At 36.2% G+C, this 24,713-nt stretch overlaps 1 protein-coding gene across 1 annotated transcript in view; it reads right to left on the bottom strand.

The window, feature by feature from the left end:
- TOPAZ1 (testis and ovary specific TOPAZ 1) overlaps positions 1–24,713 on the bottom strand; it is a 93,682-nt gene that overhangs the window by 46,999 nt on the left and 21,970 nt on the right. The window contains exons 5-9 of the mRNA XM_054479551.1: positions 22,263–22,327; positions 17,640–17,779; positions 15,489–15,574; positions 13,991–14,116; positions 2,806–2,869 (exon numbers count right to left, since the gene is read on the bottom strand). Of these exons, the coding sequence (XP_054335526.1) occupies positions 2,806–2,869; positions 13,991–14,116; positions 15,489–15,574; positions 17,640–17,779; positions 22,263–22,327 (481 nt within the window). The remainder of the gene's footprint in view (positions 1–2,805; positions 2,870–13,990; positions 14,117–15,488; positions 15,575–17,639; positions 17,780–22,262; positions 22,328–24,713) is intronic.

Consider the following 24,713-nt stretch of genomic DNA (forward strand, 5'->3'; position numbering starts at 1 on the left):
ACAAAATGTGGTATGTACATACAACAGGATATTATTCAGCCTTTAAAAGGAAGGAAATTCTGATACATGTTACAATATGGATAAACCTTGAGGACATTATGCTAAGTGAAATAATCCAGACACAAAAGGACAAATATTGTATAATTTTACTTATATGAAATACCTAGAATAGACAAATTCATAGAGTCAGAAAGTAGATTAGAGGTTATCAAGGGCTGAGAATGAGGGTAATGAGGAGTTATTGTTTAATGCGTACGGCATTTCTGTTTGGAATGAGAAAGTTCTGGGAATGGATAATGGTGATGGTTACACAACATTGAATGTACTTAATATGCCAGTGAATTGTACACTTAAAAATGTTTAAAATGGTAAATTTTATGTATATTTTATCACATACATACTCCCAAAATGTCTGAGACAGACGGTGGAAATGTTCTAGATTAAAGGAGGCTAAAGAGTCATGACAACTAAATGTACACCTGACCCTGGACTGGATCCTAAACTAGAGGGAAAAATGCTATAAAAGGCCATAATTGGGTCAAGTGACAAAATTTGAATATAAATAATAAATTAGACAAAACTACTGTACTCATGTTAAATTTACTAATGTGGATAAATGTACCATGGTTATATAAAAGGATAGCCTGTTTTTCGGAAATATGCATTAAAGTATTTGGCGGTAAAGGGCCATGATGCGTGCAATTTAACTTCAAGTGGTTCACGAAAAAACGTGTGTGTGTGTATGGCCATGCACATATGTGCACGTGTGTGTACACACACATATACGGAAGGAAGGAGAGAGAGAACAAATGAAAATGATAAAGGATATGACTATTGTTTGTATTATTTCTATTTTCACAGATTTTTGTAAATTTAAAGTTTCTAAATAAAAACTTAAAATTTAAAAACTTCTCTTTTTTTTTTTTTTTTTTTTTGCAGGTCAAAATCCTCTTATCTTTTAGTTGAAAGATACTTTACAGTTTGCATAGCTTGGTCAAGAGTACATCTGCATTTTATTTTTATTTTTATTTTTTAGAGTGGTTATCTTTTATTATTATTATACTTTAAGTTTTAGGGTACATGTGCACAATGTGCAGATTAGTTACATATGTATACATGTGCCATGCTGGTGTGCTGCACTCGTTAACTCGCCATTTAGCATTAGGTATATGGTATATCTCCTAATGCTATCCCTCCCCCCTCCCCCCACCCCACAACGGTCCCCGGAGTGTGATGTTCCCCTTTCTGTGTCCATGTGTTCTCATTGTTCAATTCCCATCTGCGGAAATTCAAATACAAAATAGATAAACAAGAAACTATGGTTAAACAGGGGGTGAGGGAGTCCACTGACTCAGCTCCCTCCCCTTGTGCACCAAAATGGTTCCTGAGGCCTCTCTGTAGAGCCTGAGTAGCTAAATCCATAACTTATTTATACCAGTGGTATTCAGAGCCTCTTTAAGTTGCTATCTAGTTATCTTATCATTCTTAAAGTGATTCCTCTTGTCTCAAATCCTATGGTCTTTCTAAACACTAAACCCCTCATATGTATCAGGTCTATTCTGAGCTATCTATTATTTCTCACTGATCTAAGTTTTTATTTTTACACCAAAAAATTTCCACAGGTTCTTGACAACTTTCTACATTTATTCTTTGCTACAGGCACTTATTTTTGTTCTGTATTCATTGTTTTAAAGCAAAATTCAGAAATATTTTTCCTGTGGCCATATTGGATCTTTATACAGTCAGACTTATATTTTTGGGAGTTTTGCATCTTTTTCATGACATCCTCTTTTCTTCCACATCTCATGTTATGGAATTATTTCTGGAATTTAAAAGTTCATCCACATCTAACCTATATAGTTTCTCCTCCTTGGCTATCAAAATCCCTTAGGTCACAAGTATATTCCCATATAGGTATCTATTACTTCACCTTAACTACTACTTCTTTGCTATAGTTATATTAAGTTCAGACTAGCAATTCCATTAGGTGTTTCCTCTAATCCTTGGGGAGATAATATCACCAGCAAAACAAAACAATAAACCTGTCAGAGACTTTTTTTTAGCAGAATGAGATCTCAGGCAGAAATAAATGAAGTGAAAGTGCTCTATTACCACATCTACTATGTTGCTTTGGTGGTTGTGTCAGGGTGACAAATATAAATAAATTAAGCATGGTGTCTGTCCTCTTGCAGCTCATTATTAGTATGGGGAGAAGGTGGCAAAGAATGGGATGGGGTTGTGGAATCAGATAAGGGCCTAATAGAGGAGGTAATCCTATTTCCTATGACCTAGTCTTGATGGCTGAATAGCCTTTCCTTTGCCATGAGGAAATGGGATGGAACTAGAGGCATCCCTGACAGAGAGAAGTGGTAATAATAGCCTTGAAGTTTGAACACAGCCTGGCATGTACAGGGAACTGCACAGAACTTACTGGATGGTACACTGGCTACAAGAGGTAAATGTAAAAAGAGAAGAAGGATGAAGAAGTAGGAAAGAGTCAGCTTCTGAAAAATCCCTTTAGATAGAGTTAAAGACTAATTAACAATACAATTTTCTCCATCTTACACTTATAAATAAAATTTGTAAGTCATGAAAATATTAATGTGTAAGGGAATGACAGTGTTAGGTAGATTATCATTTTTTTATTAACCAAAATATCTCATTTATTTTCAATCCTTTCTTAGGCCAACAGAGCTACTCTTGGGCAAGGCATTCAGTTTTCAAACTTAACAAATTATTGAATTTACTTTTAAACTATTTTCAAACAACACATTAATAGCTTCATACTAATTATTTGTTTCATACCTGCACGCTGTAGCAAACACAGTTCATTGATATTTATATATTTCTTAAACACATCCATGCAAACCTGCAAAAGTCATGAAAAATGTAAAATTATCTTTTTTAAATATTCTGTAAGAACTATACACATTTCAATCCTATCTTTTTGCTTATATTGAAATTTTTAAATGATCTCAAAGGATTGGAATAAAGAAGCTGATGTTTGGTTAACTCACAGATTTGAAGTACATATTGAATTCATTACAAAAATCTTATGTTATTTTTTAAATAACCATTTCCTGGTGCAAGGATAAACACATTGACCAATGTATTAGAACACAGAGCCCAGAAACAGACCCACTCATATACAGTCAGCTGATTTATAACATGGTATCACTGTAGTGTAGTGGGGAAAAGATGGTCTTTTTGATAAATGGTAATGTGTCACCTGAAGATCCACATGGGAAAAAATTGTATCTTGATTCTCTTCTTACATCATAAACAAAAAATTCTAGCTGATTTGATTCTGCAAAAGGTAAAACAAACTTCTAAAGGAAAAACATAGAACATCATCATGATCTTGGCAAAGATCTTCAACAGGATGCAAAAAGTCAATACTACAAAAGAAAATGAAAAATTGGACTATAAAAATGAAGAAATTCTATTTCTCAAAAGATACTTTTAAGAGGATGAAAAGGGGTTTCTGACTACCATAGCGTTGCAGTGGGTATTAAATGCCTGAAGACCTGGCCTTGGACTAGCCACTTCAGTGGAGAAGTGATGGCATGGTGAGCCAAATGGACGAATGCAGTTCAGTGGGATTTTGCTAGAAAGTAGAAGAAAATGCATTTGCTTAGTTTGTTTGTCTTATACAGAGAAAGAATCTCATCAGGATTAAAACCTACTAGTGGAGTTAGAGAGGCTCCCTAATACAGGAAAAGCATAAATGAGAGACCCCCAGTGGTCCACACTCCGGCTGCAGACTCCTATAATCCTAGCCATGACAGAGTCCCTTGGCCCTTGTGGGTCCTGAGACTAATGTAGGGGGTTGCCTGGAAAAGCACTGCTCCAGAGAGGAAGAGCTCATGCTCAGTCCCACAAACTCCCCAGTCCTAAGGAGCTGCTAAAAAAGCTGCTAATTAACAACACCCTGGTGCCATTTTGGGAGCCCAGCCCCCACAGATTGTAATCCTGCCCTGGGGCCCAATGGAAAATCCCTGGAGCCCCACTGACATTCCTGGCCTGCAGCTGCTGCTGCCAGGGCTAAGGTGGGAGCCAATAACAGTGACTCAGCCCCCCCACCAGAACCAGAAAGATGGCTACATATTTTCACATGCCAGAAGGACAAATTCTACTGTTTGCAACCATCACTGCTGTGGACTGCTAAAATAACTTTTGAAAAAGAAGAACAGGCTGGGTACAGTAGCTCACGCCTGTAATCTCAGCACCCGCCAAGGCAGGTGGATTGCTTGAGTCTAGGAGTTCGAGACCAGCCTGGGCAACATGGTGAAACCTCAACTCTACTAAAAACAGAAAAATTAACTGGGCATGGTGACATGCCTGTAGTCCCAGCTACTTGGGAGGCTGAGGTGGGAGGATCACCTGAGCCCAGGAGGCAGAAGTTGCAGCGAGCTGAGATCACACCACTGCACTCCAGCCTGGGCAACAGAGAAAGATCCTGTCTCAAAAAAAAAGAAAAAAGAAAAAAGAAAAGAAAAGAAAGGAAAGGAAAGGAAAGGAAAGGAAAGAAAAGGAAAGGAAAAAAAAAGCATCTAGTCACTTATAAAGAAATCTCCATCAGACTAACAGTGGATTTCTCAGCAGAAACCTTACAGACCAGGAGAGAATAGGATGATGTATCTAAAGTGTGCTAAAAGAAAATATGGATATTATACTCAGCAAAGTTAGCCTTCATAAATAAAGAGAAATAAAGTCTTTCCCAGACAAGCAAAAGCTGAGGGAGTTCATCACCACTACACCAGCCCTACAAGAAATGCTTAAGGGAATCCTACACCTAGAAGTGAAAAGAATGATATCTACCATGACGCAAATATAAACACTACTGATAAAGCAGAGCATACAAACAAGAAAGAGAAAAGAATCAAATGTTAGCACTACAGATAAGCAATAAGAGAGAAAGAAAGGAACAAAGGGTATACAAAACAACCAGTTATCAATTAATAAGATGACAGGAATAAGCCCTCACACATCAATAATAACCTTGAATGTAAAAGAGTTAAACTTTCCACTTAAAAGATATAGATTGGCTAAATGGATTAAACAAACATGATCCAATGATATGCTACTTACCAGAAACTCATCTCACCTGTAAAGACACATATAGATTGAAAGTAAAGGGATGGAAAAAGATATTCCATGCAAACAAAAGCCAAAAGCAAGCAGGAGCAGCTATACTTATCAGACAAAACAGACTTTAAGTAAAAAAATAACAAAAAAAGATAAAGTCATTATTTAAAGACAAATGGATCAATTCAGCAACAGGATATAACAACTTAAAACACATGCATCTATCAATGCAGCACCCAGACACATAAAGCATATATTATCAGATCTAAAGAGAGGGACAGATTCCAATACAATAATAGTTGGAGATTTAAACACCCTACTCTCAGCATTAGACAGAACATCTAGACAGAAAATTAACAAAGAAACATTAGATTTAAACTGCACAGTAAATCAAAGGCCTTAACAGACATTTACAGAACATTTCATCCAACAGCTACAGAACACACATTCTTCCCATCAGCACATGGAACACTTTTTAGACCATATGTTAGAATACAAAACGAATCAGCAATTAAAAAAATCAAAATCATATCAAGTATCTTCTCAGATACAATAAAATAGAACTAGAAATCAATAACATGAGGAACTCTGGAAACTATGCAAATACATGGAAACTAAACAACCTGCTCCTGAATGACCATCAGGTCAAGAAAGAAATTAAGAAGAAAATGCAAAAATTTCTTGAAGCAAATGAGAAAACAAAATACCAAAATATATGAGATATAGCAACAACTATTCTAAAAGGGAAGTTTATAGCATTAAATGCCTATGTTAAAAAAGTAGAAAGATTTCAAATAATCACTCTAACAATGCATCTCAAGAAACTAGAAAAGCAAGAACAAACCAAACCCAAAACTAGTAGAAGGAAAGAAATAAGATCAGAGTGGGGCTGAACAAAATAGAGAGAAAAAAAAAGGAGGATCAACACAATAAAAAGTTGGTTTCTCAAAATGATAAACAAAATTGATAAACTGCTAGCTAAACTAACCAAGAAAAAGAAAAGACCCAAATAAAAAAAATCTGAAATGAAAAAGCAGACTTTACAATGGATACTATGGAAATATAAAAAGATCATCAGAGACGATTATGAACAACTAACTATACATGAAAAAGTAGAAAATCTAGAGGAAATGGATAAATTCCTGGACACATACAACCTACTGAGATTGAATTAGGAAGAAACAGAAAACTTGAACAGACCAAAAACAAGTAATGAGATTGCATAAGGACCAGATGGCTTCACTGCTGAATTCCAAACTTTTGAAGAAGAACTAATACCTATTTTCCTCAAACTATTCCAAAAAATGGGAGAGAAAGGAATTGTCCCTAACTCATTCTGTGATGCCAGCATTACCCTGATAACAAAACCAGACAAGGCTACAACAACAGTAAAAACTACAGGTCAATACCCCTGATAAACTCAGACTCAAAAATTCTCAGCAAAATATTAGCAAACCGAATCTAGCAGCACATAAAAAAAAATACATCATGATCAAGTGGAATTTATTCTAGGAATGTAAGTTTGGCACAACACACACAAATAAATAAACATGATATATCACACTAACAGAATGAAGGACAAAAACCATATGATCATCTCAATAAATGCGGACAAAGCATTTAATAAAATTCAATATCCCTTCATGATAAAAATCTCAATAAACTAGGCACATGAGGAATATACCTCAATATAGTAAAGGCCATTGTATTATTAGGTCATTCTTGCATTGCTATAAAGAAATATCTGAGACTGGGTAATTTATAAAGAAAAGATGTTTAATTGGCCCATGGTTCTGCAGGCTTTACAGGAAGCATGGTGCTGGCATCTGCTCAGCTTCTAGGGAGGCCTGAGGAAGTTTACAATCATGGCAGAAGGTGAAGGTGGAGCAGGCACATCACGTGGTGAAAGCAGGAACAAGACAGCAAGAGAGAGTGGAGCAGAAGCTGCCACACACTTTTACATGACCAGATCTCATGAGAACTTACTCACTATAGTGAAAAAAGCACCATGCCATGAAGGATCCACTCCCATCACCCAAACACCTCCCACGAGGCCCCACCTTTAGGATTGCAGATTACAATTCAATGTGAGATATGGGCAGGGACAAATATCCAAACTCTATCAGCCATATAAGGCAAACCTGCAGCTAACATCATACTGAATGACCAAAACAAGGATGCCTACTTTCACTACTCCTATTCAACATAGTACCAGAAGTCCTGGCCAGAGCAAGCAGGCAAGAGAAAGAAATAAAAGGCATCCAAGTTGGAGAAGTCAAATTGTCACTCTTTGCTAATTATATGATTTTATATTTAAAAATAACCAAAGAATACACCAGAAAACTCTTAGATCTGATGAATAAATCAGTAAAGTTGCAGGATACAAAATCAAAATACAAAAATTAATAGTGTTTCTATACACCAATAATGAACTAGCTGAGAGAGAAATCAAGAAGGTATTCCCATTTATAAAAGTTACAAAAAAAATACTTAGGAATAAATTTACCCAAGGAGGTAAAAGATCTCTACAAGGAAAACCACAAGGCACTGATGAAAGAGACTGAAGAGGACACAAACAAATGGAAAGACATCCCAAGATTATAAATTAGAAGGATTAATGTCATTAAAATGACCATACTTGGGCCAGGTGTGGTGGCTCATGCCTGTAATCCCAGCACTTTGGGAGGCTGAGGCAGGCAGATCACGAAGTCAGGAGAGCGAGACCATCCTGGCCAACATGGTGAAATCCCGTCTCTACTAAAAATACAAAAAAATTAGCTGGGTGTGGTGGCATGTGGCTGTAGTCCCAGCTACTCAGGAGGCTGAGGCAGGAGAATCGTTTGAACCCAGGAGGCGGAGGGTGCAGTGAGCCGAGATCTCGCCATTGTACTCCAGCCTGGCGACAGATTGAGACTCCGTCTAAAAAAAAAAACAAAAACAAAAACAAAAAAACTGCCCAAAGCAATCTATAGATTCAATGTAATCTCTGTTAAAATACCAATGTCATTTTTCACAGACATAGAAAAACAACCCTAAAATTCACGTGGAACCAAAAAAGAGCCAGAAAAGGCAAAGCAATCCTGAGAAAAAAAAAAAAAAAGAACAAAGCTGGAGGCATTAAACTACCTCACTTCAAAATACATTATAAGGATACAGTAAACAAAAAAGCATGGTATTGATATAAAAACAGACATATAGACCAATGGAATAGAACAGAGAATCCAGAAGTAAATTTATCTGTTTACAGCCAAATGATTTTTGACAAAGGCGTGAAGAACATACATTAAGGAAAGGACCCTCTTCAATAAGTGGTGCTGGGAAAATTAAGATATCCATATCCAGAAGAATGAAACTGGACCCCTATCTCTCACCATACACAAAATCAACTCAAGATGGATTAAAACTTAACACCTAAAACCATAGGAGAAAACATAGGGGAGATACTATAGGACATTGGTCTAGGCAAAGATTTTATGGCAAAAACTGCAAAAGCACAGGCAACAAAACAAAAAATAAGACAAATGGGACTATATTAAACCAAAAAGCTTCTGCACAGCAAACATAATGAAGAGAACCTGTTGAATGAAAGAAAATATTTGCAAACTATTCATGTGACAAAGGACTAATATCCAGAATATACAAGGAACTCAAACAATTCAACAGCAAAAGAAGCAAATAATCTCATTAAAAAGTGGGCAAAGGACATGAACAGACATTTCTCAAGAGAAGACATACAAATGGCTAACAGGTATATGAAAGAATGCTCAACATTACTACGTATCGAGGAAATGCAAATCTAAACCACAGTAAGATATCATCTTACCCCAGTTAGAGTGCCTATTACTAAGAAGACAGAAAATAACAAATGTTGGTGAGGATGCAGAGAAAAAAGAACTTTTATACACTGTTGGTGGGAATGTAAATTAGCGCAGCCTCTGTGGAAAACAGTATGGAGATTTCTTAAAAAACTAAAAGTAAAACTACCATACGATTTAGCAATCCCACTACTGGGTATTTATCCAAAGAAAAAAAAAATTAGTAAATTAAAGGGATACCTGTACTCACATGTTTATTCCAGCACTATTCACAATAGCAAAGATATGAAATCAACCCAAGAGTCCATCAATAGATCAATGAATAAAGAAAATGTGGTATATATACGCAATGGAATATTATTTGGTCATAAAAAAGAATGAAATCATGTAGTCTGGAGCAATATGGATGAACTGGAGGTCAGTATGTTAAGTGGTAACAAGCAGGCAGGCACAAAGACACATATACCATATTCTCACTCTTACGTGGGAGCTAAAAAAGTTGATTTCATTGAGGTAGATAGTAGAATGATAGATACAGAGGCTGGGAAGAATGTGTAGGTAGGAGGGGGAAAAAGAGTGGTTGGTCAAATAGTATAAACATACAGTTAGAAGGTATAAGTTCTAATGTTTGATAGCAGTGTAGGATGACTATAGTTAGCAACAATGTATTGTGTATTTCAAAGTAGCTAGAAGAATTTGAAATGTTCCCAACTCATAGAAATGTTAAACACTCAAGGTGATGGATACACCAAATACCCTGACTTGATTGATCATTATGATCTTGATTCACAATATTTTACATATTTATGGGGTATATGTGATATTTTGTTATATCTATGCATGTAAACTGTGTGGATGTATAATAATAAATTTTACGTATTTATGGGGTATGGGATATTTCGCCACATGCATAGATGTACAAAATATCACACACATAGATGTAACAAAATATCACATATACCCCATAAATATGTAAAATATTATGAATCAAGAGCAATTAAAAAAAAAACCTACCAGTGGAGGTACAAAATAAGAACTGCCATCTCTCACTTAAAAGACTTAAAGGCGGCCAGGTGCGGTGGCTCTGTAATCCCAGCACTTTGGGAGGCCGAGGCAGGCAGATCACCTGAGGTTGGGAGTTCAAGACCAGCCTGACCAACATGAAGAAACCCTGTCTCTGCTAAAAATACAAAATTAGCCGGGCGTGTTGGCGCGTGCCTGTAATCCCAGCTACTCGGGAGGCTGAGGCAGGAGAATCGCTTGAACCCGGGAGGCGGAGGTTACAGTAAGCTGAGATTGTGCCATTGCTCTCTAGCCTGGGCAACAAGAAATCTGTCTCAAAAAAAAGAAAAAAATTTAAGGCTTTACTTCCATTTTATGCCTTTTCAGTGCTTAGCATTGTGCCTGGCATGTTGTAAATATTCAAGAAATGGTAGTTATTATTATTATGTTTCTTTTACTTAAACTCTTTTTGACTCTCATTTTCTTTTCTTTCTTTTTTTTTTTTGAGAGGGAGTCTTGCTCTGTCACCCAGGCTGGAGTGCAGTGGCACAGTCTCGCCTCACTGCAACCTCCACCTCCTGGGTTCAAGCGATACTCCTACCTCAGCCTCCCAAGTAGCTGGGTGCCCGCCACCATGCCCAGCTAATTTTTGTATTTTAGTAGAGATGGGGTTTCACTTTGTAGGTAAAGCTGGTCTCGAACTCCTGACCTCAAATGATCTGCCCGCCTCAGCCTCCCAAAGTGCTGGGATTACAGGCCTGAGCCACCGTGCCTTGCCAAAAAAAAAAGAGACAGGGTTTCACAATGTTGGCCAGGCTGATATTGAACTCCTGACCTCAGGTGATCTACCCGCCTGGGCCTCCCAAAGTGCAGGGATTACAGGCATGAGCCACTGCGCTGGGCCTCTCATTTTCATCATCAAAGAAAATGGGGATTAAATCAGTTAATATACGTAAAACACTTGAAACAGAATCTGACATATATGGTAAGTCACTCATGAGTATCTTTTTATTTTTTCTATGAAGCTTCTTCTGATCTTACCTGTTTGAATTAATAATTTGCCTATCTATATTCTGCTCATATTTTATAACACATCCTTTATATTAAATAACATTGATTTGTTTGCTTGTGTGTCTCTCTGCCAAATGGGATTCTTGATAGCTGGGACCTATCTTACTTATCTTAGTGGTCTCAGTGCATAGTCTTTTCTTGCCACATATTATTGTGGCTTTGAGCTGGGTTTTAAAGGATGAAGAGGATGGTGTGATTGGAGCATGGGGGGTGGTACATCAGTGGGAAGTGAAATTTGACAAATACACTGACAAGTGATTGTAAGTTGTTGAATGCCAAACTAAATAATTTGAATTTATTTTGTATACAGAACGGAGACTTTTTAAATTATTGGCCAGATTAATTCCATATTTTAGGAAGATAATTCTGAATGCGGAGTAGAGAATATAGTGTAAAGAGGAAAAGAGATTGAAAACAAAAAGAAGATGTAAGAAACTCTGGCTCTTGCTATATTAGAGAGTTCTTATTTTAGCAGAGGTCTTCTAGAATATAGCCTTTTACCATCATGTAACCTTTTAAGCCTTATCACAGAAAGGCTTCAGTGTGTCCCTGCTAACTTTGTTTTGACTTCTGTTAAAACTTCAGAAAAAATAAATTTAATAGAGTTTATTTGAGCATTAAAAGATTCACGAATGAGGAAGCACCCCAAACTAGAGAGGTTCAGAGAGCTCTGTTTCAACAGTGTGAACAGTGGGATTTCTTATAGACTGAATGTGGAAACAAAGTAGAGAAGTTACTTGAATGGCTATAGCTAGGTGTTTGCCTTATCTGTGCACAATCTGGTGGTTAAGTCCCTCGTTAGAGAATAGTTGTTGGTTTGGTTAAGATTAAGTTTTGACAACCTATAGATTGGGAGAAAATATTTGCAAGCCATACATTTGATAAGGGGTTAATATCTAAAATATATAAAGAATTCAAATCACTTTATAGAAAGAATACAAGTAATCTAATTTAAAAACGGGCAAGGGAGGCCACGTGCAGTGGCTCATGCCTGTCATCCCAGCACTTTGAGAGGCCGAGACGGGCAGATCACGAGGTCAGGAGATGGAGACCATCTTGGCCAACATGGTGAAACTGCGTCTCTAGTGAAAATACAAAAATCAGCCGGGCATGGTGGCACAGGCCTGTAGTCCCAGCTACTAAGGAGGCAGAGGCAGAAGAATCGCTTGAACCCAGGAGGTGGAGGCTGCAGTGAGCCAAGATCGTGCCACTGCACTCCGGCCTGGGCAACAGAGCAAGACTCTGCCTCAAAAAAAAGGGCAAGAGAGCTGAACAAAAATTCCTCAAAAGAAGACATATAAATGGCAAATGTACAAAAAAATGCTCAACATTACGAATCAGAGAAATGCAAATTATAAACCTCAGTGAGATATTACCTGACATCTGTCAGAATGGCTATTATCAAAAAGACAAACAATAACAAGTGCTGGTGAAGATGTGGAGAAAAGGGAATCTTTGTATACGTTGGTGGCAATGTAAATTAGTATAGCCATTATGGAAAACTGTATGGTCATTCCTCAAAAAATTAAAAATAGAATTACCATATGATCCAGCAATCTCACTTCTGTGTATTTACCCAAAAGATTTGAAATCAGTATGTTGAAGAGATGTCTGCACTTCTATGTTCATTGCAGCACTATTCACAATAGCCAAGGTATGGAATCAACCTAAGTGTCCATCAATGGATGAATGGATTAAGCAAATGTGGTATATATACACAATGAAATACTATTCAGCCTTATACAAAGAAAGAAGTTTTGTCACCATAACACAGACAGACTGGAGAACATGCTAACTGAAATAAGCCAAGTACAGAAAGACAAATGCCATATATGTTCTCATTTACATATGGAATCTAAAACTCAAAGAAGCAGAGAGTAGAACAGTAGTTGCCAGAAGACAGGGGTGGAGGGTGGTTAGGGGAATGGGGAGATGATGGTCAAATAGTACAAAACCTCAATTAAACAGGAAGAAAATGTTTTTTTTCTTTGATATCTATTGTATGGAGTGGTGACTATAGCAAATAATAATGCCCATTTCATAATTGCTAAGAGTAAATTTCAAATATTCTTGCCACAAAAAAAGATAGTATCTTAGGTGACAGATATGTTAATTAGCTTGATTTAATTATTCCATATCATATTCATAAATCAAAACATCACACTGTACCCCATAAATAAACTATAGTTTTCAATTTGTAATTTAAAAATAAAAATTAAAACAAAATACAAAAGGTGAAAAGGCAACTTCTAAAGTAGTAAATGATTTTATATATATAGATATACATACACACATACAACCAAGAACTTGTATACAGATCATATGATTAATTATTGTAGACAGAGAAGAAACAGAATCCCATAGAATATAGGGAAAATATCTGTATATTTCCAAATAGAGCATATCCCATTAATGCCCAATAAACATTGAAAAGTGCTCAACTTCATCAATCATCAGGGAAGGTATTACTACCCACCCACCAGAATGGCTATATGCAAAAGGCTAATAAAATCAAGAGCTGGTAAGGATGTGAAATAACCAGAATTCTCAAGACATTGCTGGTAAGAGTGTAATTTGGTAAAACCCCTCTGGAAACCTATTTGGCTATTATCTACTATGGCTGAATATATGCAGACCCTATGACACAGCAGTTCCAGTTTTAAGTATAACCTATCAGAATGTATACATATGTTCACCAAACATGGGGAACACTGACAGCATCAAAATTGTAATATCCAAATCTGCTCCACCCAATATTCCATTTTGATACACTCACAAAATGGAATATTAACTATTATAGGACAATGAGAAACATCTACAATAGGTGTTTGCTCAAAAATATTGAGCAAAAGAAGACAGACAAAAGAATACACATATGATTCCATTTATATAAAGAACAAAAGCAGGCAAAACTCACATCTATGCTATTAGGAGTCAATGAAAATCTAAATTAAAATGCATGACTGAGATAGTTATTAAAACAATCTCTACTTTAAAGACTTTATATGTTTTACCTTTTCATCCCCTTGTTCAGGCACATGAGCAAACTTGCACAGTGGTCGCTCACAGCCACGTAATGTATTAAAATGAAATTTGCAATATTTATAGGGTATCATCAACCCTAGGGACTTCTGGAACACCTAGAAAATTAGAAAGATTCACTTTCTGTATTAACTGTAAAGCACTTACTATAGTTAAGCAAGACAGCATTTGAAGCAACACAAATAACATATATTCCAAAGAGTATCAAGATAATTTGTTTGCTAATTTGATAAGAAAAAATATAACTTCAAACAATTTATATTTTCAAAAATAATTAAAAAATCATTTCAGAGTGACTTGTCTGGATTTTAAAACATTTATCTTTGTGTAAAATATTTCATCAAGGTTATTCTCTAAGAATATCTCATTTTTTAAGACTTTTTTTTTGCAGCAGGTACAGGTTCACAGAAAAATTAAGGAACAGAAATATCCCATGGACTCCCTGCCCCCACATACTTTACATATTTAAAAAAATGTACACATTCCTCCTCCCTTTCATGTACCTGTCTCTGCTTTTACAAAAAGTTAACTCTATTACAATATGCACTATATTTCAGATGCATTTATTAGAACCAAAATTCTCCTTAGTTTTTCTGATTAATAGAACAAGGCAAATGACAGTTAAAGCTTTTTACAACAAACTTTCCCCATAAACTGCTTTATATCAGCAGCTTTCTCTTTCATCACAGAAAACTATTCAGCCTGTTTTTTCTGTTTTGGATGTTCTCCCTCTGCTGTTTTCAACCTCTTACACTATTTGTGAATATCCTTTAACTTACTACTTATTTTCTACCTCTTACCACAAACCTCCATTCAAAATCCATATAATATCTGGAACTGCTTAAAAAATGATGATAGGCTGGGCACAGTGGTTCACGCCTGTAATCCTTTGGGAGCCCAAGGAAGGAGGATCATGAGGTCAGGAGTTCAAGACCAGCCTGGCCAACATGGCGAAACCCCGTCTCTACTAAAAATACAAAACTTAGCCGGGTGTGGTGGTGGGCACCTGTAATCCCAGCTACTCAGGAGGCTGAGGCAGGAGAATCTTGAGGCTGAGGCTCAAACCCAGGAGGCAGAGGTTGCAGTGAGCCAAGATCATGCCATTGTACTCCAGCCTAGATGACAAGAGCAAGACTCCGTCTCAAAAAAAAAAAAAAAAAAAAAGATAGGGAAATACAACCAAAAGGTCCAAAGTATTGGTTTTACGAAATTATTTTTTTTTAAGGGGCAGTGAGCTGAGATCATGCCATTGTACTCTAGCCTGGATGACAAGAGTAAGACTCTGTCTCAAAAAAAAAAAGATGATAGGGAAATACAACCAAAAGGTCCAAAGTATTGGTTTATGAAATTATTTTTTTAAGGGGAGGGTAAAAGAGGGAGTGGAGGAAAGTGAGGAAGAGGAGGGAGGAGAAGGAGGAGGAGGGGGAAGAGAAAGAGACAGATTATTATTACTTTTTAAAGTAGACTTACCCCCACATTTTTTTCCCTCTTAAATATTTCACAAGTTTCAGGATTCTGCAGCTTTAGGACAGAATGTTTTCCCAGAAATCTGAAATCTAGAAATGATTTAGAGTGGCATTACACACCAATATGTTACAACTTATTTTCTTCATAACAATGAAATAGATGATCACTACTATCTGCTTTAAAGTTTCTCACTTTGAAATATTCATGTTCAATTCACAGACTGTGCTGCCATGTGTGTTCCTGTGAAATATAGTATGATTTACATCTTAGGTACCCTCAAGTATTTCTAGACCTGAATTTAAAATTTTAAACTCACTATAAGCTGCAGACAACTTTCTTAAAAACCTCACATAGCAGCATTGGGCACTGTATTCAAATGATATGTCTCTAAGTTAAGTAGACAAATATTATACACAATAAATATTTCTAAGGGAAGAAAACTAGCGACAAACCCAGGTGCGATGGACTGAACTGTGTCCCCACAAAATTAACATGTTGAAGCCCTAACCCTCAATATGACTATATTTGGAGATAGGGTGTTTATAGAAGTTAATAAGGTTAAATGAGGTCAAAGAGGTGGGGTCCTGAATCAATGGAATTAATGTCCTTATATGAATAGGCACCAGCCTGGTGCGGTGGCTCACACCTGTAATCTCAGCACTTTGGGAGGCCCACGTGGGCAGATTGCCTGAGGTCAGGAGTTTGAGACCATTGAGACCAGCCTGGCCAACATGGTGAAACCTCGTCTCTACTAAAAATACAAAAATTAGCCAGGCATGGTGGTGCATGCCTGTAATCCCAGCTACTCGGGAGGCTGAGGCAGGAGAATCACTTGAACCCGGGATGGGGAGGTTGTAGTGAGCCAAGATCACACCACTGCACTCCAGCCTGGGCTACAGAGTGAGACTCTGTCTTAGAAAAAAAAAAAAAAAAAGAATAGGTACCACAGAGCTTACACTCTTTCCTAGCACACACCAAGGAAAAGTTATATGAGGACTTAGCAAGAAGGTAGCCATCTGCAAGCCAGAAAGAGAGCCCTTATCAGAAAATGAACCCTTCTAGAACCTTAGCCTTGAACTTCTAGCACTGTGCAAAATAAATTTCTGTTGTTTGAGCCCTTCAATCTGTGGCATTTTATTATGGCAGCCCAAGCAAGCTAATACACCAGGCATCATATCCCTTAATGCTGGTCTTTTAAAAAGAGAACTAGGGCATTTAAAAATGTTCTTTTCTAAAGATAAAAATAACAAATAAAAATAAAAGTATTTTTAATTTTAAATCATTTATTTTTTACTTTGGCAGCATCCAGCTATAATCTGAAACAAGCTGAAGTTTTTGCTGCATAACTTCACAGTAATTTGCATTATGAAAACTGTAAGACTTTTTAAGATAAAACACATGACCATCATGGGCTTGCTGTTATAGTATACAACACGAGGCAGCATGAAGTCAGTACTGGGTAGGTATAGAAAAGTTAGGTGTGTGCTATACAATGTGATTTTACAGATTCTAAATTCATCCTTTAATGTAGTCTATTTTGTTCAAAATATTGTTAATTATCAAAAAACTGACACAAGTTCTAAAATACATATACAAACACACTCCATCAAAATATATTTTAGATATAACCTGTAATTTACTTGTACTACCACTATCACATAAATACGGATATTTCACACGTTGTTCCATCAAAAGTACTAAGTAGGCTGGGCGCAGTAGCTTACACCTGTAATTTCAGCACTTTGGGAGGCTGAGGTGGACAGATTATGAGGTCAGGAGTTCAAGACCAGCCTGGCCAACACGGTTAAACCCTGTCTCTACCAAAAATACAAAAAATTAGCCGGGCATGGTGGCAGGTGCCTGTAATCCCAGCTACTCAGGAGACTGAGACAGGAGAATTGCTTGAACCTGGGGTGGTGCAGGTTGCAGTGAGCTGAGATCGTGCCACTGCACTCCAGCCTGGGCGATAGTGTGAGACTCTGTCTCAAAAAAAAAAAAAAAGTACTAAGTAAAGGTGCACAAACCTTCTAATTTTAACATATTCTACATGTTTCCATTTTTCTTTTTTAATTGTTTTTTGTTTTTGGTAGAAAAATCTCCTAGTTTCTATATTACCAAAAGCCAACAGGATTTCATTAAGAAAACAAATAGTACCATTCATCCAGGTATTCAGTATTGTGTCTTCTTGACGACCACTTAGATTCAAAGGAGGTACTAATAAACACAGAGGTTTCGGGACTGGTGCTGCAAACTGACATTCGCCAACCATAATGTCTGCATTTCTAGAATCTTTGCTGTGTGAAAGGAAAAATTAACATCAGAATTTAAATGTATTTTTAAACATTAAAGTAATGCTTTGCAGATATTTCTTCTTTAAAAAAATTTTTAATTTTTTTACAAATTGAAGGACTGTGGCAACCCTGAGTCGAGCAAGTCTAATTGGTGCCATTTTTCTAGCAGCACATGCTCACTTATGTCTCTGTGTCACATTATGGTAATTCTCACAATATTTCAAAATTTTTCATTATTATTTTATCTGTTATGGTGATCTATGATCAGTGATCAATGTTACTACTGGTATTGTTTGAGGGCACCATGAAAACTAAGCTCCTATAAGAGGGTGCACTTAATCAATGAATGATGTGTGTATTCTGACTGCTCCACCAACTGGCTGTTCCCCCATCTCTCTCCCTCTCCTTAGGCTTCCCTATTTCCTGAGACAAAACAATATTGAAATTAGACCAGTTTATGACCCTACTATGTCCTCTAAGCAGTCAAGTGAAAGGAGGAGTATCACATCTATCACTTTAAATCAAAAGCTAGAAATGATTAAGCTTAGTGAGGAAGGCATGTTGACGGATAAGATAGGCCAAAAGGTAGGCCTCTTGTACCAAATAGTTAACCAAGCTGTCAATGCAAAGGAAAAGTTCTTCAAGGAAATTAAAAGTATTACTCCAGTGAACATACGAATGAAAAGAAAGTGAAACAGCCTTATTGCGGAAATGGAGAAAGTTTGAGTGATCTAGATGGAAGATCAAACTAGTCACAACATTCCCTTAAGCCAAAGCCTAATACAGAGCAAGGCCCTAACTCTCTTCAATTCTGTGAGGGCTGAGAGTGATAAGAAAGCCACAGAAGTATGAAGCTAGCAAAATTGGTTCATGAGGTTTAACGAAACAAACCATCTCTGTAACATAGAAGTGCAAGGTCAAACAGGAAGTGATAATGGAAAAGTTGCAGCAAGTTATCCAGAAGATCTAGCTAAGAAAACTGATGAAGGAAGCTACAACAAACTGATTTTCAATGTAGACAAAACTGCCTTATACTGGAAGAAGCTACCATCTAGGACTTTCATAGCTAGAGAAAAGTTAATGCCTAGCTACAAAGATTCAACAAATAGACTGGCTCTCTTGTTAAGGGATGATGTAGCTGGCAACTTCAACCATTCCAAAAATCCTAGGGCCCTTAAGAATTACGTTAAATCTATTCTTTCTGTGCTCTATAAATGAAACATCAAAGCCTGCATGACAGCACATCTGTTTAAAGCATGGTTTACCAAATATTCTAAGCCCACTGTTGAGACCTATTGCTCAAAAAGATTCCTTTCAAAATATCACTGCTCATCGACAGTGTATCTTGTCACCCAAGAACTCTGCTGGACATGCTCAAGGAGAAAAATATTTTGGTTTTTTTCTGTGTTTGGTTTTTGAGACGGAGTCTTGCTCTGTCGCCCAGGCTGGAGTGCAGTGGTGCAATCTCATCTCACTACAACCTCCCCCTCCTGGGTTCAAGCAATTCTCTGCCTCAGCCTCCTGAGTAGCTAGGATTACAAGTGCCCGCCACCACACCTGGCTAATTTTGGCATTTTTAGTAGAGGCGGGGTTTCACCATCTTGGCCAGGCTGGTGAACTCCTGACCTCGTGATCCACCCACCTTGGCCTCCCAAAGTGCTGGGATTACGGCGTGAGCCATCATGCCCAGTCTGAATGTTGTTTTTATGCCTGCTAACACAGCATTTATTCTGCAATCTATGAATCAAGAAGTAATTTTGACTTTCAAGCCTTATTATTTAAGAAATACATTTAATTAGGCTCTATCTGCCATGGATAGTGATTTCTCTGATGGATCTTGGCAAAGTAAATTGAAAACCTAGAAAGAATTCACCATTCTAGGTACCATTAAAAACATTTGTGATTTATAAGAGAAGGTCAACATATCAACATTAGCAGTCTGGAGGAAGTTGATTCCAACCCTCATAGATGACTTTCAGGGGTTAAATACTTTAGTGGTGGAAGTCACTGCAAATGTGAAGGACATAGCAAGAAAACTAGAACTAGGAGTGGAGCCTAAAGTTGTAACTGAATTGCTGCAATCTCATGATAAAACTTGAATGGATGAAGAGCTGCTTCTTATGGATGAGCAAAGAAAGTGGTTTCTTGAGATGAAATCTACTCCTGATGAAGAAGCCATGAACATTGTTTAAGTGACAAAGTACTCAGAATATCACACAAACTAGTTGATAAAGCAGAGGTAGAGTTTGAGAGGATTGAGTCTGATTTTGAAAGAGTTCTACTGTTGGTAAAATGCTATCGAACAGCATCACATGCTACAGAGAAATCTTTTGTGAAAAGAAGTGTCAACTGATGCAGCAAACTTCATTGCTGTCTTATTTTAAGAAATTGCCACAGCCACCTCAACCTTCAACCTTCACCCCAATCTTCAACCACCCTATTCAGTAAGCAGCCATCAACATCCAGGCAATTATGACTCACTGAAGGCTCAGATGATGTAAGAACTTTTTGGCAATAAAGTATTTTTAAATGAAGGTGTGTACATTTTTTAAAGACATAATGCTATTGCACACTTAATAGACTAAAGTATAGTGTAAGCATAACTTTTATACTCACTTGGAAACAAAAAATTCGTATGACTCATCTTATTTGCTTTACAGCAGTAGTCTGAACTCAAACCTGCAATACCTCCAAGGTATACCTGTATATATTACAATTCTTCAGCATCTCCAATAGTTTGTTCCTGCCTTCTTAACTAGAAAACCAGCACTTCTTAAGTGGTTGGAGTAGAGGAAGGAATGGGGTGGTGTGGTTAAGATTAGAGCAAAATATTTTTGACTATGCCAAACAAAAGGTCTGAGGAGGAGTTAGGTTAGTGTTCTAATCGGAAAAGGTCATTAAATTATTCTACTGATAATGCAATTAAATGAATTATAAATTATTCTTCAGGAAAAGTATACACAATAAGCCTATAAAGGTATTTGAGTGCTTTCTCTGGGGAAAAGGTATTAAAAATGTTATTGTTCCAGGGTGGCTATTTAAACAGCTTTAATTGTATTCTAATATGTGAGATCCTACATAACCAATTTTACAAAAATTTGATTTGGACACTACTTATCTAGAAAAATAATTCAAGTAAGGGGAGAGAGAGAAGTACTTCAGAGCTGATTAGTAAATACAAATGCATTTACTTTTTAGGAGAAAGGTTTACACCAACATTCAGACACTATAATCTTTACCTTAAAAATAATTCTAATAAGTTTTTTCAGCTTGTGTTTTCTGGGCCAGAGGAGAGTAAAAATAATAAGAAGAGGGACCCATATTTATAAGAGTTGAAATTTAGTATCATTGATAGAATTTAAGATTTTCACACAAAATAAAGATATTCACTTCTCTCCCCAACTTGGGATGTCACTTACTATGTATTATCAGTATGTCCTCCGCAAATAAAACAAAAGCAGCAACATAAACAAAGAAATAGAAATTATGAATTTTTATAGATGGAAGAGATTATCTATCTTTTATTTTTGATCAGATGACTGAAGCCCATGGTGATGTAATGACTTAACCGATCAATGTCAACTGGTGATTGCTATGCTAGAGTCAAGTTGATAAACCTTTGCAGTCTGCAATTACACTATCTTAGTTTGTAAGCAAAATGATTTCAACAGAAAAAAAAAAGTTAACCTTGTTGCTTTTTCTTTAGTATCTTCCTTTTTCTTTAGTATCTCCAAATGGTCATGAACCAAACTAAACCTTCTATGCCAATTTAATTCTTGCCTAGTCTTTCCCTTAACACAGTTCTCAAACTTGAGCATGCATCAAAATCAGCTGGTGGTCTTGTTAAAAACAGATTGACAGGCCCATCCCCAAAGTTTGATTCAGTAGGTCTGAGATGGGATTCAATAATTTCAATTTCTGACAAGTTCTTACATGATGATGCTTCTCCAAGGATCACACTTTGAAAATTACTGCCTTAACATTAAAGGCCTCAAATACATCCATCATCTGTCCTGGGTGAGCCTTGCCTCAAATGCAAAATGAGGGTGGTGGAGGATGGATCAGATGGTCTTTAAGGTGTCCTCCAACTCTAAATGTGGTGGTTTTATATGTTCCAGCGGGTGTGCTATAACTCTTAGTATGAATCACTGCATCTATGTAAGATCCTTGCAAACTGCAATGTGAATCTGATTTCAGCCACTCTTATCTTCATGAAAGTCAAACATACATCTTTTCTTTTTATCACTACTCCTTATCTTTCCTCAAAAAATATTTTAATGGCTCAAAAAACTTAGTGACAGCTTTAAGGTAATTTACAATACCCCTTACACCTGAGTACATCTGACACATTAATTAAATTATACCTATATATGGCTTATGGCATATAGCCCAAGCATATAAACAGCAGAGAATAAAAAACATACTCAAGATATAAATTAGATGAGTGACTATTTTAAGTAATGTAATTAAGAATTATGTTACAGACCTTTTGCAAACTTCATAAATATTTTCTTTTTCTTCTTTGGTAATCACTTTGTCTGTAAATCTATGCTGTGAAGAGATGATAGTTAAATAAGTACAAGTGAAGGTCTCTGTATTACATACTAAGCTATGAGGCTTACTGGATTTATTATAATGTATTAGATGTTAATTAAACAACTAGTTTATGGCCAATCCCTAAAAACAATTCTATTCTACATAATTTAAAATACTGAATACTGACTTTAAAATTTCCACTGCTGCTTAAGAGAAAAATTAATATAAGTCAAAATATTTGTCCAGGTTTTGATATCACCTTTAATTACCCAAGTCACTATTTCAAATTATTAGGTAAAACTAAAGTTGAGTTTCTTTTTATTCAGAAAAAAGCTTGAGCTTTGAGTTATTTTAAAGTGGTATTTATGAACATAAAATTTATATTTCATAAGAAATATTTAAATGTGTTTTAAATATAACTATACTTACATTTCACAAGTAGCTGTTTTGAAATCATGATTTTTCAGTCATAAGAAGGTTATACATGTTCAAATATTAAACTTTTGAAAAAACAGGCATCCACTAAAAGAATAAAATACCTAGGAATACAGCTAACCAGGGAAGTGAAAGATCTCTATGATGAGAATTACAAAACACTGCTCAAAGAAATCAGAGATGACATCAACTAATGGAAAAACATTCCATGATCATGGATAGGAGGGAGCAATATCATTAAAATGGCCATACTGCCCAGAGTAATTTATGGATTCAATGTTATTCCTATTAAACTACCAATGACATTCTTCACAGAACTAGAAAAAACTATTTTAAAATTCATATGAAACTCAAAAAGAGCGCGAATAGACAAGGCAATCCTAAGCAAAAAGAACAAAGCTGGAGGCATCATGTTACTGACTTCAAACTACGCTACAGGGCTATAGTAACCAAAACTGCATGGTACTGGTACAAAAACAGATACACGGACCAATGGAACAGAATAGACAGCCCAGGAATAAGGCTGCACACCTACAACCATCTGATCTTCAACAAAGCTGACAAAAACAAGCAGATACATGGACCAATGGAACAGAATAGACAGCCCAGGAATAAGGCTGTACACCTACAACCATCTGATCTTCAACAAAGCTGACAAAAACAAGCAATGGGGAAAGGACTCTCTACTCAATAAATGGTGCTGGGTAACTGGCTAGCCATATGCAGAAGACTGAAACTGGACCCTTCTTTTCCCATATGCAAAAATCAACTTGAGATGGTTAAAAACCTAAATGTAAAACCCAAAACTATAAAAGCCTTGGAAGACAACCTAGAATTCTTAGAAAACTACAAAAATCAACTGAGAAACATAAAACATAACAAACCGAGGACCTACCACGTTCCTGGATGAGAATACTAGAGTTAAAGATGCTAATTCTCCCCAAATTAATTCACACATTAAAAAACTACAATGTGAGTTTAAAGCACTCTTTAAAAAAATACATGAGAACCACCAAAAAATATTTTACTATTTAATATTTTACTTACTATTTTTCAAAAAATTAAAAGTATGCTATTGGTGTAAGGACTAGCAATCAATGAAACAAAAGAAAAGAAACAGATCTATACATAAAACTTTGAAAATATTAAATATGGCACTTGAAATTTAGGAGGAAATGATTCAATAAATGGTAGAACAACTGGCTAGTTAATTGGATGGAAAATAAGTGTGCTCCTAACTCACCATATGCCAAAATACCTTTTAGGTTCATTAAAGATTTCATTAAATTACAAATAAATTCTAAAAGTAGCAAAAGAAAATAAAATAGCAAAACAAATCAAATATACAAATGAGTATATAATTTGGAGGGTTGGGAAAGCCTAAGCATGACACCAAAGGCAGAAACCATGAAGTAAGATATCAGTAGGTTTGACTACAAATATTTTAAATATTTTCATATGCTAAGAGAATAAAGAGTACAAAACGCCATCTGCTAAAATAAGGAAAAGTTACATTGTTTCTATATTCCGTCTCCTAAGATAAATTTTAGTTTGATAAAAAATTTAAACATAATAAATAACACCAAAAAACCCTAAAAGAAAATATGGGAGAAAATTTTAAATGTTGAGATGGGGAAGGGTTTCTCTAAATGTGACTTGTAACTCTTATTATAAAAGAAAACTGACATATTTGATTAAATAAAAATAAAAGGCTTTTGCAAGATGAAAAGCTCCTAAACTAAGTCAAAACAAACGAAATCCAGGAAAAGGTATAGCCACATATGACAAGAACAGATATGTTTATTTCACGAAAAGTTCCTACAAGTAAAAAAGATCAAATCCAGAAGAAAATGGGCAAATGGGCATATATTAGTCCATTTTCATGCTACTATAAAGAACTGCCCAAGACTGGGTAATTTATAAAGGAAAGAGGTTTAATTGACTTGCAGTTCAGCATGGCTGGGGA

The sequence above is a fragment of the Pongo pygmaeus genome, chromosome 2 (genome assembly GCF_028885625.2).
Source record: "Pongo pygmaeus isolate AG05252 chromosome 2, NHGRI_mPonPyg2-v2.0_pri, whole genome shotgun sequence".
NCBI classification, from domain to species: Eukaryota; Metazoa; Chordata; class Mammalia; order Primates; family Hominidae; genus Pongo; species Pongo pygmaeus.